Source organism: Anopheles bellator, chromosome 1, assembly GCF_943735745.2.
Source record: "Anopheles bellator chromosome 1, idAnoBellAS_SP24_06.2, whole genome shotgun sequence".
Lineage (NCBI taxonomy): Eukaryota > Metazoa > Arthropoda > Insecta > Diptera > Culicidae > Anopheles > Anopheles bellator.
Window position 1 is genome coordinate 52,297,837 of NC_071285.1, and position 18,215 is coordinate 52,316,051.

At 48.6% G+C, this 18,215-nt stretch overlaps 1 protein-coding gene across 1 annotated transcript in view; it reads left to right on the plus strand.

The window, feature by feature from the left end:
• LOC131215821 (calsyntenin-1) overlaps window positions 1-18,215 on the plus strand; it is a 68,109-nt gene that overhangs the window by 33,488 nt on the left and 16,406 nt on the right. Inside the window, exons 2-4 of the mRNA XM_058210217.1 lie at window positions 6,022-6,161; window positions 12,713-12,831; window positions 13,582-13,657. Of these exons, the coding sequence (XP_058066200.1) occupies window positions 6,022-6,161; window positions 12,713-12,831; window positions 13,582-13,657 (335 nt within the window). The remainder of the gene's footprint in view (window positions 1-6,021; window positions 6,162-12,712; window positions 12,832-13,581; window positions 13,658-18,215) is intronic.

Genomic DNA, 18,215 nt, shown 5'->3' on the forward strand with positions numbered 1-18,215 from the left:
TTTGAGTAGTTGACCACTTGACGGTTCAGCAAACACACTCAACTCATGCCCCGGCTTACACGTGGCTAGTGTCCTTGCCAAGCCCGCAGCAAACCGTTCCTTTTTGTGTGGTGTCCTTTCGCGACACACACAGACACAGACACATCTTACCGGAAGAGGAGTGACACAATTTATGCAAAGCATTAAACGGGGGATTATGCACGTAAAACGATTGCGTAAGACCAGCGCAGCAGCAGCAGAAGAGCTAGCTGGAGGACCGTAGCCTTCCTGCGTGTTTTTTGTTGTTGTTTTTCTCCAGCGGTGGGGAACCACACACATACCACAATTTAGTACACGCTCGAGTGGCCGTTTTGAAGCCGCCGCTCGAGCGCTGATGAGAAGGGGAGTGTCGATGACGCAGACCCGCGCACTGAACATGACGTTTTACGATCCAGCGCAGCCGTAACGACGTCTTCTGCCGGTAGCACCGGCCTTAGGCATGGGTCTCCCTTCAAGGATCCTCGTCCTGTAACCCAAGGTGAACCGTGACCGCGACACCGAACCGACAATTAGCCTAGATTCGGGGAGGTTGTGTCAAACGCCTTGCACCAAAGGCGGACTTCGATTGTGACGTTCCGAGATGATGTCGAGAGAAAGAGAGAGAGCATAAGAAGCGAAAACTGCATTTACTCGATGTTATCATGTTTTACAGAGCGTTTTATTATTCATCACCCGCGCACTAGACCAGGCTCTAATGCAAAGCGGGCGAAAACTGATTTGAATAAATGCTATCAAGAGGAGCATCATCATCGTTTGTTTCTGTCCGGTCCGACCGCAGTCCTGTGTCGCCGATGGACACATATTTTACCAGTTTATATTTTTGATGCTGAGCTTCCACTTTAAGACGTAAAGTAACAGAATGTAAAGAGAAGGAATCGGATCCTATCGCTTCTCGCCTAAAATCTGTCGATTGCGTTCGAAACCGAACACAACGATAATTTTCATAGTTCAGAACGAGAAGGTAATGGACTATGGTTTGATTTGTCGAAGTAACATTTATGGTGGTTTATTTTTGGGGGTTTTGGAGACTTGTTTTTCTTTGAGAAAAATAAACATTTATAAACAACCACTCTCAGCAGGAAAAGTGATGTTTATTGACCGAGCGCACACCAAGGGCAAATAGAATCAAATTACCAACCATCAATCAATAGGCCAAGAATAGATCACAAACAAGAACAGCATCAATGATAGGTAGGCAGACAGGTGAACCAATAGCAAGGCAAACAATACCCCACAAAACCAAGTGGAGCCAGGATAAGACCCTCGAACGTCGAAGAAAACGCCATCGTCTTCCGCGATGCGTAGTGTTTAAGTTAATTTAGTCGCCAGAGGTGTGAAGTAGAATAAATAAATGTGCATTCAGTCAGTTCTTTCGATAATTTAAAAAAATTGGCTTGGCTATAAATCTAAAACATTTATTTAAGGACAACATTTATTTATTTATTGTTCAAATGCTACATTGCTGGTGTTTAAATATTATACTACTCAACTATTACAGATAGAATGTTCAAACTAATTATATCGACAAACTATCGTCCTGCCACCAAAACTGCACTTAATTAGGCGACTTTTAAATTAATTGTTCGAAATCAACAAATGTCACAGGTGACATCATTTATTTCTTTTCTAATTTTACACTCACACTAAATACTCTCTTAAAACTCGAGACCACAATCATTCTCTGCGGATTGATTTATACCGCCCTTTCGAATCTCGACAAAAAGTGACTAAAGTCGGCCTCGAGGTGACGTGTTTCGTACGGGGTCATTAAAAAAACGAATGTCTCGACGCCGACTTAATTCCCGGTTTCTGAGTCCCACTCTTGACCGAGCGCATTCTTTCCACCTTTTCGAGTTTTGATCGAACGATGGGGCGCTATATTCGCTGTTTCTTCCCTCGAAAATCCTGGGGTCTGAATCATAGCGCCGAACCCTCTCCCGGCTTCGGATGCGTTCGCTGCTGCGGGCCACTGCCTCCCAAAATAAGTTCCGACGACCGCGGTTCCCCATCATAGAAGATGTGTTTTCTCTGCAGCCTGACGTTTGTTGTCTTTTCGTTCCGGTAACAGTTTTTTTCAGTTTCTTTTCCAATTCTCCAACACCCACACGAACACACGCATTCGTGATGGGTTCAAATGAACCGTTTTGGTGACGCTTTTCATCGCGACTCCGGCGGCCACGTTGCATCGGCGGCCGGTCATCAGGATTTATGTTTGGGGCGAGTTTTTCCTTTTTCCACGCGTCACGCTGCTCTGCTTTTCCTTTTTCAATTCTTTCCCGCGCCAAAGTGTATCGGCCGGATCGACGGTGGCCGTTTGGTGGTTGCGCGCGTGGCCCGATTATTTATTTTTGGGCAGCAGGCGGATGTTTCGAGTTTACACTGTTCATCCGACGCTGCCGTCGTCGACGCTGGTCGTTGTTGGTTGGAGCTGTCCCGCAGAAGAGATTGATAGCCGTCGCTGGCCGCGGGAGGGCTTTTTTTTGGAAATGTTTTTAGCCTCCAAAAACCCTCCGTCAGCGGATGAACGATGGTCGCGTGGAGTTCACTGCAATGGAGTTTCTTTACAGTTTGGGGTTTCAAAAATGTGGAACACAGTGAGGGACACGAACTCTAGCTTCACGCGACTGGCTCGAAGCGTGTCATCTGATTATTTATATACTTTATCAATAACAACGGACAGTGTCCTATTTTTATCAACTCTTTCATTCTGAATTTCATCATCATCATTTAGGCCATTACATTTTTCTTCTTCCACATGCGCGCGAGTCGGTGCAGCTGTTATCCTGAAAGTAACAATGATGGAGACATTCTATTGCGTTTATATCATTAGGTTGGGAAAAAAGAAATCTGTTAGAAGTTCATTGATCAGAATGGAATTGTCCAACAGTGCTAATAGTGTTCCACAATCGAGTCGCTCACCGGTATGACTGACGCACGCTTTTCCGTGAATGGGAGTTGCATCTGTTTTCTTTTTACCGTTTTTTTTTTTCAAAATAAACCATGTGAACACGCCACGAAACACACCCGCGCGCAGCACCGGCCGGCAACGATCGCAAGGAAAAAAGAACCAGGCCGTTGTCATCAGCTGCGACTTTTTATTTCGCTTCTCGGCGGCTGACGTTGGTGTCGGGTCGGGTGGCAACTTTTCAGCACTTGTGCGGCTGTTGGGCGGTGACTTCGGCAACTGCCAACGGTACGTCGACACCTTGCAGCTGGGGTCAGTCAGCCGTGCCCGAGAACCTTCCTTTCGCTGATGGTGCGGGGCAGAGTAATAAAGACGGAACCACGTCTACACCACCGTCTGGGGCAAAGGGCGCTGGCCGGCGCGGGGTGTGAACCGCTAGAAAATAAACATCAGCGTGTTTGCCGTTTAAGAAGGTGCTAAGCTGAGGGTTTTATTCGATCGTGCACGTTATGTGAACCACCGACGTATGGGTCTGAGTGTCCGAGAAGGGCAGCCCATATGTGCCTGGCTCAGGCGGGAAGCCAAGCTGTGGCAGGAAACCAAACTGGGCGCCCGGGGCGGGAGAATCGCTTGTGGATCGCTTTTCGATTCGATTTGCAGACGGTGCAAACCCCGCGTGGACTCCGGGGACCATGCTTGCTCCTGGCCATACCACTCAAGCTGTGCTCTGGCACGTAATCTGTTTTAATTCCCAGATAAAGGACCCACTTTGGAGTGCGAAAGAAACGTGTCATTTTCTGCTTCCGAAAGCGGCTCCAATTACTGACTCCGGTGTCCGGACAATATTTCGTTCTCTTTAGCCCCCCGGCAACCAAGTCGTGCCGAAGTGAACTGAACCCTAATGCGCGCCGGGTGGGTCCAAAGCGAACGAGATGCCACAAAAGGACCCCACTATTTGAAGGGCAGTGCTGGAAATGTATGTAAAACCCAGACACGCGAACTACATACGGCCCGATGCAATTATATGCTTACCGCAATGTGATGCCGTCCGCCGATCATGATGAAGCCGCGCGAAAGGAAGGTGGCACCCAAGTGATTGATAGTAATCATGAGCTATAGCTTTCCAGGATTTCTATCATTTTTTTTTCCTCAACAACACACACGTTCGGTGGGAGCTTTGGGAAGCCAGACTCTAGATTTGGCCATTTATTTTTCGTTCCAATCGTGCACGGAATCGTTTCACGGTCCAGCACCAGCACCGGAATCCGATGCGAGAGTCCTTTCGCTCCAGCGGCGAACGATAAGAGGCAAAGGTCTTGGTTGCGTTTCGCACTGATCCCTCCGGGTCGCTTCCGGCGCCGGGCGAAAGGCGAGAAGTGCCGCTGGAACGTGATTGGGAAAATGCAAGTTAAGCTTCGTTTGCCAAGGATTTATGTTGTGTTTTATTTGTTTGATTGATTTATACGTTGCTTTTTGTGCTATAAATCGAACGCGATCCCTCGCGGGGCTTCGAAGCGAAGCCATGTTGGTTCCGTTTGACGCCGTCATTTTCTTAAAGCTGAACCCATTTGATCAGTGAATAAAGTTGTTTTGGGTGGGATCAAGTGCAAAGGTGAGTGATCGCGGTTGCCAATTGATGAAAATTCCTAAACTTTTATTTATTTTACGTTTGGCTGCGCGTGAATTATAATAATACATTCAATGAAGCACCGGAAAGCTGCAAGCGGGGCACGTTCGATCCGGCATCATCGGCTGCAATCATAATCGCCGAGGACAAATACATTTGAACACGTTGCACAAATATGATACGTTTGGCGTCGGCGACCGCAGCGAAGCCCGGTGCTGCAGCGCACAACCTTAGATGAAATGTGATCCCAACAACCAACAACCGGGCGGTTGCCTGAGCCACCGAGCACCGAGCTGTTTGTTGACTCTGTGACCATCGTACTGTGCACTCGTGCACACGGTTAGGTCCTCTCTCCCCGTAACAGCTCCGTGGTGCCTCCAATTACACTGAGAAAATATTTGTTACCATCGGGAGCGTGCACACCAGGTTCGTAACGGCGTTACGGAAATAAACCGCTGAACTCATCAGCTTCCGGCGGCCCGAGCTACCTGCCGGAGAGTCACCGCCGGAATGGACTAATTTGGGATCAATAGCTTAGCAAACGGGGAAAAGTCGCCCGGCGGATCTACGGAATCTACCGGGAAGTCGTCGGGAGCTGGCGTCCATAAAGTTGTTCCACCTCGACAATGGGGAAACTAAATTTAATGTTACGCGCTTCGTTAGCACACGGAACGTATCATCGGTTTGCGTGTTGTGCCTCGGCCACTATTTGGGTTCCGATCGTACAACATCACGGTACTTTACGTCATGCGCCTCGCTCGCGTGTTTACATTTGCATAACACATTTGTTTGGTAAATTTGTCATCGAATGGAGTGCTATTTTTGATGGCTTTCACCCCCCAACGATCGCCAGGGACCATACCTATTTGTGTGCTGGGTGCTGCATTCCTCAAACAAGGCTCAATCTAACTGCTATTAAATAACGAAAAGTTTTGAATTAGTAGTGATAACTAATGGAAAATTCACCAGACAAAGAGTACCAACATTGATAATTAGGACGCGACAGTGGCCCTAGCAAACTACCGATCGATAATGGCCACAGGGCCGTAAACGTTAATGAGGGCCGCTAGCTGCTGGTGTAGGATTAAGGTGTTTTTTTTCGAGTTCGCCATCACCTCGTCCTGTGCGTTCAAAGTTCGCTGTCTGTTGGGCACGGAAAATTATTCATAAACTTCTGTCGGGCTGCCCACCAATCGCTTACAGACCTGTGCGTGTTTTTAACGACTTACAGCACCGCGTGAAGCTCATCCAGCGTGTTTCGGGCGCAATAAATCAAAATCAAAGCAGATCAAGACCCGTGCCAATCAAATTGACTTCGGGGAGTGGTTTTGATGTGCCGAGTTTGTGGGTGTGTGTTTGCATGTTTGCAGGATGCTGCTGTATCGCCACTACGTTAATTAACCAAGCCTGTGTTCTAACGCGTGTACCTTTCATCTGTTTCCTATTGCAGAACGTGTCCTGGAGACGTCGTACCACGGTTTGATAAAAGAGAACGAAACGTTCGTCGAGATTACGCCACTGATCAAGGTTGATGAATCGAAAATTTGTGGATTCCACATAATTAAAAAGAACAAGGAGATACCGTTCCAGGTAGGTGTCCTAGTCTTGATTGTTGTTATTTCCCCATAGGAAAATCTTGCCAGCAACGTCATCACTCGCCACGGTGTACTCCATTCTGCAGCCTTTGGTCAGCCATAACGAACCTGAGCTCGTCTCGGTTCGCGCGTTATCCCGTCGTCGGAGAAGAAAGTGATGGTGTCGTTCTTGGGCCGGGCGCCCTCGAGAGTGTCAGCTCGTCAGCCGTCGCCATTGCTATATTTCTCGGTCTCGGAGTGTCAACTACACCGACTTGATGGTCATATATCAAACCGCTCTGTTGCGGGTAAACGGTGCGAAGGAAATTACTTTCCGGAGGAGGCTTTTCCCGTCGCCACTTTCTATTTGACAGTCACGTTTTCCGTCCTCCTGCAGATAACCATGCCTTTCTTTTTTGCTCGTTTCGCCAAAACTTCCTTTGGCTGGTCCGTTTTTTTCGGTTTTCCACTTAACTTCATCGAGCACATCGTACCGGAGCTGTTGCTATGCGCGCGCGAGTGGACGCCTGGTGGCTGGTGGCTAAGATAAGAAAACTTCTACCTTCTATCGGGCAGATAGGGTTAGGCGGGAAGAGATCCGTCCCGGCAGAGCCACCCCGGCGTTATTCCCCGGCGAGTCCATCACAATCAGACACAGTTCGTTGGAGTGTCCGTCACTGGAAGGTTCTTTCTCGGAACAGTGGTTCTTTCCATTTCAGTGGCTTTAAGCGGGGCTTCTCTTTTCCCGCGACACCCACCGAACAGACCTACCATCATCATCGACGTCGGTGTAGCTTTTCGCATCGCTAGCTGAATCCGAATTTATTCAAAGCTTCCGAAGCGAGATAAGAATTCGTCAATATAAGAAATCGTTCACCGCTACGCTCCCTTCGGGGCAGGAAGGAACTGAAGTCCCTAGAAGGAAGGTGTGTGTAGGCTTTGTAATTAGCGCAAATGATTATTCCTCGTCGGCGGTGGCAAAGAAGCGTGACTGTGGGGTCGGCGCTGGCACGGTCCCAGGACCGCACGGATACACTTAAAAGATTTCGTTTTTCACAACGGCCGATGTTTTGCGGAAACTGTGTTGGTTTTCCTTCCTCTTTGTATTGCTCATTTCGACCGTCACCAACACGGCCGGCCGGGTGGTGCTTTATGCTCGTTCGGTGCCTTGTCGTTATGCGCGCTACGGTCACCGAGGGACTTCAGGAACCGAGAAACCGAGAGCGCACGATGGCAGCAATTTTTCAGCTCTTGAAAAGCCTAGCCCCTTCAGAGGCGCTTCTTGCCGACGGCCATTAGAAACCGTCGCTGCGGGACAGACTTAGCACCGTCATTACCTTCCGGCAGTACCTTCCCGTTCACGTTCCCTCTCGGTGGGCGGTGTTTTCCACAGCAAGGACACGCCACCGTGTTCCGGTAATTGCGATGCAGCTCGTTGTGTAACATTTTCTCAAACGCTCAGTGACAGCTAACTACCTTCGGCAAATCAGATGCAAAAAGAGATCCAAAATGTATTGAACCTTTTAATGATTCTCTATTGTTAACAGGAATTACTACGTGGTCCGATAAGGGAAGAGTCTGATGTATAAATGGCACGGACACGACATAAGGCTCAAGCTTTAACGAAATACGATAAATTTATAAAATGATCGTCTACTATTACACGATGGATTAATTGTTATTCAAATTAAGGACCAATACTCAATCAATCAAACAGTAGTCTTGTTTGTGAACTTGTAAACTGAAATACAGGAAAGCTACTAAATGAACTATTTAACTACACAAAGCCGACTTTGTAGAATAAATTTTTAATATGCCTAAGCCGGTATTTCAGGGCCCAAGAATGTGTCACTTTTTCAGCAAAAGAAGCGTTCGTTTGGCCATTGTAACATCTTTTTAGACATTCGCCATTCTAATAAAACGAAAGCCGCCTAAAGCTGGAAGATGTGTCACGTAACATTGACCCACTTCAAACCGCTGAACGCCATTCCGTTCGCTTTTCGAGCGGCTAAAACTAAATATGACAGTTCTTCGAACGACGTTGCGTCGAACGTGTGCGAGGTTCAATATGTGCTTAAGAAATGAAAAACTGTCACCGGCGTGTGGGCGTCAGTCTCATACCGGGAAAGAGTGTATGTGTGGTCGTGGGATAATTTATGAGCCTCAGGCATGCTTGCCTCCCACTGGCAACATCATCCCCCCGCACACGTGTCGTCACCCCGCGGTCGTTTGACCTGCGCCGGAATGCCGACGACGACAAAGCGTACTGGAGCAGCATGCCGACCATTCGGCCGACGCCCCGGGGTCCAGGAGTGGCGGAGAAAAACCGATTATGAACACACACGACCGCGGCCACAGTCCGGCGCTCATCATAATGTGGTCTTGTCCGGTCCACTCTCGTACCTGGAACGCGTACGTAGCGAGCATGCTTTCAGCTTTTTTTCTCGTTGGTCCCGTTCAGGAGAACCATCTACCTGGGGCTCCTGTGAGTGCGAGTGGGCGAATGGCCGTTGATGATGCTGATCATAATGATCACGATCATAATGATGATGATGATGATGATGAGTTTTTCACTCACACCGTGTCTTGCCAGACAAACGAACAGCGAACAAACGGCGGTCTGGCCCGAGAGCATGTCACCAAAGCCGCGCCCAGTGCAACCGTCGCGGTTGCCACGGTTCTGGTTAATTTAACGACCGAATCCTTGTGCCGAGGTCGTCCTGCACCGAGAGAGGATGGGCTACCTATTTTGCCGCTGCCGCACGCTAGTAGCCAGTGTGCATCCCATTGGCTTCTTCACGGTTAGAACTTCAATTTCCGGCCGCCGGCGGCCGAACGGATTCGAGCCGGAATTATTATTGCATTAAACTGTACAATTAACGAACATACAGAACACCCGATCCGATTGCGTCGAAACCGAACGCTGCAGCAGCAGCCCCGTGCACCGCAAAGTGTGCTACTTCTTCCTGCGCCGTCGGGAGAGGTGATTATGAGCCGACTCCGAATGCATTCGGTTTCGCGCGCTTGTGGCCAACCGTATACCACCAACCGTCCACCACCAACAGCCCGACCGAAAAAAGGGACCACAAACCTTTGCCAGCATAAATGGGGGCCGGTACAGTTTAAATTTCATTGCGTTGCGCTCCGGTCTTCCGGGCCAGCCGGGCCCGGGCCCGGAAGTGAATCCTGGGTTGCCTGGTCGTTTGTGGCAGGAAATTTTATGGAAAGAAGACCCGCGTCCGAGTCCAGCTCACTCGGCAAACATACCTCTATCGGGTTGTGGATAAAAAACGAACAAATGTAGCAACACTTAAACGATTGTCTGCTCTTTTGTACCACGTTAATGGGTCATCGAGAGAAAGAGAGAGAGATAGGAAGAGAGACAATTAATTTCACCCACTACAGCCGGCCGCGTCACACGCGGCTTTGGGCTGGCTGATAAAGGCTCTAGTGAGAAGCCATTGATGAATGTTTTATGTTTGGTGGTAAAAACCATCATCATCATCATCGGCCGCGCATTAATTATGCAACTAACATTCAATTAATTATACACCTTTTATGGAAAGCTGTTGACGCAAAGTTGCTGTGCAACGTGTGGACATTCTAGAACACTTTTTCCTGTACCGAATCCATAGTTTTTTTGGGCCGATTTAAGGCGCCTCCACATGTTAGACACGTGACTATTACACAAAATATTCCATTTCTCTATTTGTATGTAAAATCTACATGTTTCTCCACAATTCGTATTCCTGGTATTTGCTCGATTTTTTAAACAAATAATTTGACAAAAACACGTTCATTTTTATGGCAGAATAGTTATCAGAAACAATAAAAAACGTACAATTCGTCGACTCGAAAAACATTCGCATCACGTTTCAACAAGGAAATGGTTTTTGGCGATGAAACACGGGAAATGTGTCCCAACTGACGTGTAACTCGTAGGACGTGTAGTTCTACACGATGTTGGCAGATGTCAATGCTCTTTTATGCCCGAGCAGCGTTTCGGGGACATCTTCGCACGTCTTAAAAGATTCGTCTTCATCGCATTGGCCGTTCCGAAATGGTGTGGCATTAAACAATCCTTCCAATCCGCCAACTTTGAAAATATTCTGACATAATCAGAACACACGAAAATTCCACTCCCCGTTCTTAAACCTCGGCCATGTAAAAAACTGTCCACCGTCGTAGTCGGGATGCTGCGGGTTGGTGCTCTTGTTGTTTGCTTGCCAAGAACCGTCGAGCTTTCGAAAGACGCGCAACGGCGCAACATAATGCAGAGTGGAGCGGCCAGGCGGCCGTTTCGTGCGTAGAACGTTAAACGCAGACCGACAGTCGGTGAGATAGAATATCAATTTATTTTTAATCGCCTCCGAATCGCTGTCGTGCACCACCTGTCGTGACGTGAATCAAATAACTAATGGATTTGTTTCAGAACCTTTCCACTTTCGGAAACAAATCCCACAGATTTTCCCGATGCTGGCGGGATCAGTCCCCCAGCAATGGCAGTGCCCGAAGCGAGGGTCTGTCACAGCAGAGCCAGCCAGCAGTCGTCGGCGGCGATTAGCATTCGATTTGAAACGTGGAACCCCGTGCCCCGAGTCTCGGGTGGTCTCTCTCCCGCTCTGCCCAAGACGAAGAAGCCTTGTCGCGGTGCCAGCGGCTTTCGACAGATGCCATCGAAGTTGTATGACATTTTACGGCTGTTACATTAGCTTCGACCGGGTTCGGTTCGCCGACGGGAGGGAGAGAGAGAAAGAGAGAAAGGCAACAATGTGGTCTTTGGAATTCTTTGGATATCCTGGGAGCGATCGCTGTTCGAATCGAGTTGGTTTGCGGATGACGTCAATGTAAATCGGGCCACCATCCTACGATACCGTTCTTTCCGAGGGTGCGCAGTGAAATGTGGAAATGTAATTAAAAGTATGTCCCCAAAAATGTAACAACTAATTGCTAACCGTAAATTTTGTGACATTCAAAAACAAGGGTATGTGTTGTTGTTTTTCATGGACCGCCCCGTGAAGAATGGGAACCTATTACAACATTGCCCTTATTTGGAACTGGAACGTTACCTATTTGAATGGAATTTTACAAAAACAAAAATCCCAAGCGCTCTTTCGCAAGGTTTGGGCGTATTCAGGGACTTAAAATAGATGGTCCCGGCGGCGATAATCCTTATTCGTCCATTTTTTATTCCGCTCAATGTTCATGATGTTTTAGTACGACACCACGTCCATCGATGCTCTTTCCTTTTAGGTTCTCTTCTTATTTATCTCTAATTATTTTGACTGAATCACGCCCAATGAAAAACTCTGTGATCCTCTGGACCTAATAAAGCCAGTTGAACTTTATGTATTTAATTATCTTCCACCCAACGAGCCCGCACCGGGACGCTTACCCACTGTCGACAGAGTTTACGAATGATAGTTGCTGCTCAGTTGGGTACAGCTACAATCCCGCCGAACTCAAATTCTTTCAATCCCAGCCCGTCGGATGATGACATTTTACAGATGCCGAGCAAACAAAAACTTTTACAATTCATTTATGGACTTTTTGGACGCGGCGCAAATTTATCTAGTCCACAAATTACTACGGCGTCACAGAGTGCCGCGCTGTGGTTGTGAGTTTTTAACGACCGCCGCTTCATAAAAAACGCTCTTCGATCGAACGAAATAGTACCAACGTGTGGCGGGTTCTTCCCTGCCCAACGTCGTCGTTGAATCCGTTTTAATGCCCGGGACTCATTCAAACAAGAAAAAGGATATTTATACACCGATTGGGGCGCAAAACGGCGTTGATTGAGCGCTCGCTCCACACCGTGCCGTTGGCTCATTTACTTCGCCGGCGGTGTAGTACTCACCGTTTTGTCGACATGCCGACATTTCTGTGGTGATTGCAGGAAAATAAAAATTGCAATAAAAAATAATCAGCCATTCAGCGCGGTCGCCAGCGGCCCAGGCGATGGCCACTTCTCAGCGGCGAGCAGCATAAATTGTGTCCTTGTCACTGGCACAATGCAAAATATCTCTCCAATTAACAGCCAGACGTGTGCGCGGCTGCGTTTCGTTTATGTTGTGTGACTGGCAAAATAAATTTATGATCCACCGGTTAACTGAGCCGGTTACGTTTTTACCGCCTTCATTCGCCGCGTTGGTCCTTTTGTTGTGCCGCGCAACAACCGTAACACCCGGCAAATAACCGTAAACGCATGATAAAACAAGTGAAGCATTATTCCGCGATTGATTAATGTGAATCATTCGTGGTACGGCGTTTTCGGCGTCGGCTTCCATCATTTATTTATTATTCTGTTTTGCTGTGTAATCGAAAACAAATGGCAACTGCTTGATAACAGCAACATCCCACCGGTCACCGGAAGGAAGTTTTTGTGTTTGCTTAACATCTGGATGAAACATCACTTGGCCGTTACTTGTTGGTCTGTGCCACCCATCATCGGCCCTGTGGAACTGAGCGAACTTCTGAGGTTGTGGCTTTCGCTTATCGCACATCGCGCAACAGTTTCCCATAACTTTTTCACTAAAACTATTCTCTCTTCTCTGCCTCTTCCTACAGATTGAGCTGGTCAACGAGCTCGGCATCCTGAAGGCGAAAAAGACACTCAACTGCGAGAAGCGGAAAAACTACAAGTTCGACATCACCGCCGTGTTCTGCGATGGGTCACACTCCAAGAGGTATGAAGCCTGACTTATTGTTGAGCACAAAGTTACACCGCGAAGGCACTCTTGTAACGCAAGAAACCGTTCTAGAGCTTCGATCGGTGTTCGGTCCATTCGTTGTTATTTGTTGGTCGCGTCATTGTGTCTTTTTCTTGTTCCAATCACATTGATTGTAATTAAAAGGTGAATTCTGAATTTTGGAATTTGGAATTTATGGATCACATAAAATTTCTAATTTCCGACACGCTGCGGAAGTAAGCCAGTGTGTGTCCAGACGCGCCCCGGGAGTAATGAGAAAAGTACATCATTTAGATAAATTGGAAAAGCCCCCATACTGCGTAGGAAGGAACATTCATTTGAACCACACGAATCTGCACCGCAAAGTGGCGCCATCAATTTCGGGCACCGTGTTCCTCCCATGGTCTGGTGGCCGCCACCTCGCCCCCAACCGAAACAGATTGCAAGTGCTTCCGGACTTCTTCCGAGAACCGTCCCGGTTCCGAGGAGCCGCTGAAACTTTTGAGCTGACAGACAAAATATGGGCCAACATCGCTTTCGTTTTCTCGGCTGCTCGGCCCCGTGCCTCCGTGCTCGCGCTGATTTACTCCTATCACTTACGTCTAATTTCAAAAGTTTTCTTTTTTCGGGCCTGTCTGTAACTTCCGGCGGGTTGCTGCCGCGTGATGGCGCGCATAACAGATGGGCTTTCCGTGTGTGAATTCGTTCCGATTTTCTTACCACCGCCTCAATCTGGTTTCGTTTCAGCGCAAGCGTTCACATCTCCGTGATTGACATAAATGAATATTCGCCAACATTCCTGCAGCCTTCGTACGTCACAGAGGTAAGTTCGGGCAGATTTTTATGTGTGTTTTATTGGACGCGGTGCCTTTAATCCATTCGACCCTGGACGACCCTGTCGTCCGTGTTGCGTGTTCCGTTTTCATGGGCGGTCAGTTGCTTGCCACGGCGCAAAACTATTCCAATGGCTGGGCGCTGAATAAGTAGTAATTAGTGTTGCCTCCGAGGCGACGACCGGCGGCGGGCGAGCGAGCCCATCGATCATCGCAGTCAGGAATTTCCACGCTCGGAACACGCAGCGTGTGTGGTGGTGCGTTGGAGTACGAGCCAAAGTTTCCCAATATTCATCGCCTCATTTCGAGCTGGGTAATTAGTGTGTACACAGCGTCCACCTTCGTGTGTCTACCAGCGACCATGCGCCTCCACGTCCCCTTTTTGTTTGAGAACTTTGTGGCTTGAAGCCTTCTGGCCGCCCCTCTTCCATGTACCTAGCCTAAAATGTAGTGAAAGCTCCTGGTCAACGGTGAACTAGTCTTCACTTGCTCAACCTTCAATTAAAACTCCATTTTCGCCATTTGCGGTACCTCAAAAGGCCATGTTCACATCTTTTGTGGAGTGTGCGTGCATGCGAACGCGCTTTTGGTGTCTGGTGGCCAGTAGGACGGAGCAACTTGAACCCAACTAAAGGTCTACCTTGTAATTAATTCACGGTTCCGTTATTGATTTTTATTTACTTCGATAAGCCAGCCACCGGTCTGTAAGTTATTCGGACACTGTGGCTGATCCTCAGTGGCTCAATTCCAATTCCCGGCATAGTAAGTTTGGGCAATGAAACTGAAGGTCATTCGTGTGGAAGGATGAGAAAAAGCTGAAGCTTCATCAACATGGTGCTACTATTCGCCATCGCGATTGCAATGGTTTTCCAGGATCGCTGGAGTCTTGGTCCGAGCCGTTTTACTTCCGAGTGTCACTGACTGGTGATACCGATTTCGGTGGCATTTACCAATGAGAACGGTCGTGCCATTAATCGCTCGGATCATCGTTAATTCGGTTAATTTCGAACCAATTCGAACCAATTTGCAGTGTATAAAGCCAGCACACCGAGACACCCAGATAGGCAACCGTGGAGCCGCACGCACTTTGGGCGCGCATAGCTTGAAATCAATTAAAAGTGTACAAAATGATGGTGCTCATCAATCATTCTGGACGTTTTTTGGGGTGGTGCCGAGAGCCGAAAAGTTCGCTACAAAGGATTGGCCTCCACTGCCGGGTTGCCCAGGATCCGTGGTACATTTGACTCATTAAGTGCGTCACGAACGAACGAAAAAGTTTTCGGATGGGACTCAATCGACTTCCGCACGATGGGAATGGTCGGCCGAATTCCAACACACTCGGCCCACAATTCATCGTACGCCAAACCATTAGATTAGTGTAGACCAAATGGGTGTTAAACAGTTTCGTTTTCTTTTCGAAACTCGGCAAAAAAGGATTCTATTGGGTGATTGTAACGGTCCACCCGTTGTGTTGTGTGGCATTGTTCGGCGATGTGGCTACCCCAACATAAGCCAATTGAATCGTTCTTTTTTTTTCGAAGGCGATCTGCATGAATTATGTGACACGCGTTCGCGTGATTAGACCATTACTATGCGCTGCCCGAAACGCCCGAGCTCGCGAAACAATAGCACAATGCACAACACCGGCGCAACCGATCCCAGGTTATCAGCCCCCAGCCAGGCAGTCAGCCAGTCTCTGGTGGTCGATAATCGATAAGCGCCAAATGGCAGAGCAGCGAAAGGGCGGAATTTGTTGGACGTGCAATAGACATGTGCGCCGCGTTTATGTAGCGCCACTATTGTTTCCTGCTTCCGACGGGTTCGTGTTCCGGTCGCGGTGGCACAACAATGTAGGGGGGGCTCTCCCCCCCGAACCACCCAGCTATCGCTGGGAAACTTTGCTCCAGTTTTGTGTGTGCATCGCATCGCAGCTTCGAAATAGGCCGCCCTTTTTCAGGGGTTGATGATTGTGCAAACTGCGTTACTTGGCCCTCAGCGAGCGAGAGAGTGGGAGAGAGAGAGGGCTATGAGGCACCAAAATAACGTCCACACCGGAACCGGTCGATGACGGTGCCGTTGCCGGTGCCCGGAAGTCCCGCGTACGTGCGAGCGAATCGGGATCCCGGGCACACGAATGCTGCTGCAACAAAGCCGAGTGGCACCGATGCACCGATGCTGGCGCTGTGTGTGCTGTGCAGTTGCAGTTGCAGTTATTTTTGCCATGCAGCCTATACATCATCCGGACGGTGGGTAATGGTAGGGCCGGAGGGCATACGGACAACAAAGTTTTACGTTGTTCCCATCAAGGATTGGCAAGGAAGGACTGCACGCGGAAAGGACCCACCGTGTACTGTATACTACGTACGATAGGGGAGGGTCTATTATGGGGAGATCAAGGTGTTAAAGCTGATATTAAAGAGGTTTGCCGGCGAAAAGTGCGTCTTAGTCGAGGCTTCATTTTTGCTCATCAACGGGATGCCATTTAAAAAAAATTAATTCAGGTTTTTGCCCCTCATTAATTGAAACCCGCTTAAGTAAGTTGTAGATGATCTGCTGGCCATTTGTTGTTCCTAAAAGTACTTTAAAAAGAACGGAGCTTCAATATTCCATTGGCTTATGGGCATCGGCCCTTTCGAAGTTGCAGTTTCGTTTGTTTAAAGTTTACGCCACCAGCTGACAATTAACCTCAATTCTATTACCTGGCCTGGCTAATTCGAATATCTGATTAGTAACGGGTGCAGGCCCCGTTTGCTGACCTTCTACGAAATTATCCACCGAAAGAATTAAGCCTTTCGCTTTACCGTGGGACCGATTTTAGGTCGCCGTCGCCCGACATCACCCAAAACCGTCCAGCGACCATTTTCGTTGAGTCAAATTTCCGCTTTCCGCTCTCGGTGCTCGAAAAGCGCGCAGGGTACGATAATTGCTTCGAGAACCGACCGCACCCATTTTCGGTCCGTCCGCTGTGCGATAATCGGAAACGAAGTTCGACCCCGTCCTAAGATGACAAAACTCCTAATTCAAGGACAATCAGAGCGTTGTATTTTTTGCTTACCCCAGCGACCGGGGGCCGTTCGGGGACGAGTATGTCGGGGAATGGGGCCAGTTCTAGGAATACCCTAGTCGGCACACAACAAAATAGTAACCCAAAAAGACGAAAAAGCGCAACAGCGCGAATCTCGTGCTTTGACGCACTTCGAAAGGACATCCAAATTGTCTCGGAGGATTGGCTCCGCTTCATTCGTGTGCGGCCTCTGCAATCAACCGGCGGCAGGATCTGCCATTATCTGTAATATCCAATGTCTCCAATCACCCAATCACCAGACACGGCGGCTTCTCCGGATCCTGCTGTCGGCGGGATCCGGAAACGAAAGCGAACCGGAGATAATGCCCCTGCAGACAGAGAAGCCGGTAAGAAACATCGGTAAACCTTTTGATGATGCTGTGCTTAATCATCCACTCGATTGGTCTGTATAAATTTCAACTTTCGACTCTGCGCAGACCACCGGTGGAGGTCCGTTGGCAACAGCATCATCCTGGCGGCCCGTTCCGATGTTCCGAAGTTCCGAGGTTATTTTTGATTTGTATACTTTTCGACCGGCTCTTCGTTCTTGATACGCGAAGGAAACATGGCAAAGGCGCAAGTCCTTAGCCACTCGGCAGCGTCTTGTGTTTATGCATCATCGATTCTGGAGCACCGTCGGCAGTCAGTTGCCCGAAAAGGAGCCGGTTGGAACAATGGTCACCACTCTAACACTATCGCTATCTTCCTATCCACGATCATCCCAATATCAGGTTTATGTTATACTGTGTCTGTGTGTGTGTTTGATGCTCGGCAATGAAGCGGGTGCTCTCTCCGGGACGTGACTTTCTCGGGCCTCGCCTCACGGAAGATCGTGCCGTTCTGAGGAACTTCCGTTTTTTTTGTCCTTTTTAGTGTTCAAACTGCTCGAAGGGTTCGCCTTCGCAAAACTTCCTGTGGGTCCGGTGAGCGTCGCCGTGTCGTCAATAGCCGGATGGCTGAACAATGGGAAATATTGGGTTCACCCGAAAGTGTTGGTGGATTTTTGCTCTTATTCGTCAATAAAATTGACTGCAATTGATCTGCACCAAAACTGTCGTTGCTCAGTTGCTCAAAATGTTATCAAAATTATTGTCAAAAACCGTAGCTATTTTAGCTATTTTAGTTTTTGGAACGTAGCACGGTACGGTCCAAAATAAAGGAACCACCAGAAAGCCGGCACCAAACATTCGGGTTGTCCCAAGAAAACAGTGGCACGTCGCACGGCCCGCAGATAGCGAGCATCGCGCGGCAGACGTTGGGTGCTCTGTGTTGTTCTTCTATTATTACGTTCCGTTCCGGCTCGTGGAACCGACCAAAAGGATTCCACGCGCGTCATCCTTACGGTGAACGCTAAATGTTCGCCAAAGACGCCAAAGGCAGACCGCGCCGTGGCGGCCAAAGCGAGAAGTGAAGAAAATGTAAGGAAAATAAATGAAATACCTGCAGGTGTGCGGTCGAAACCCGGTGCTCATCCGTTGGCTGCA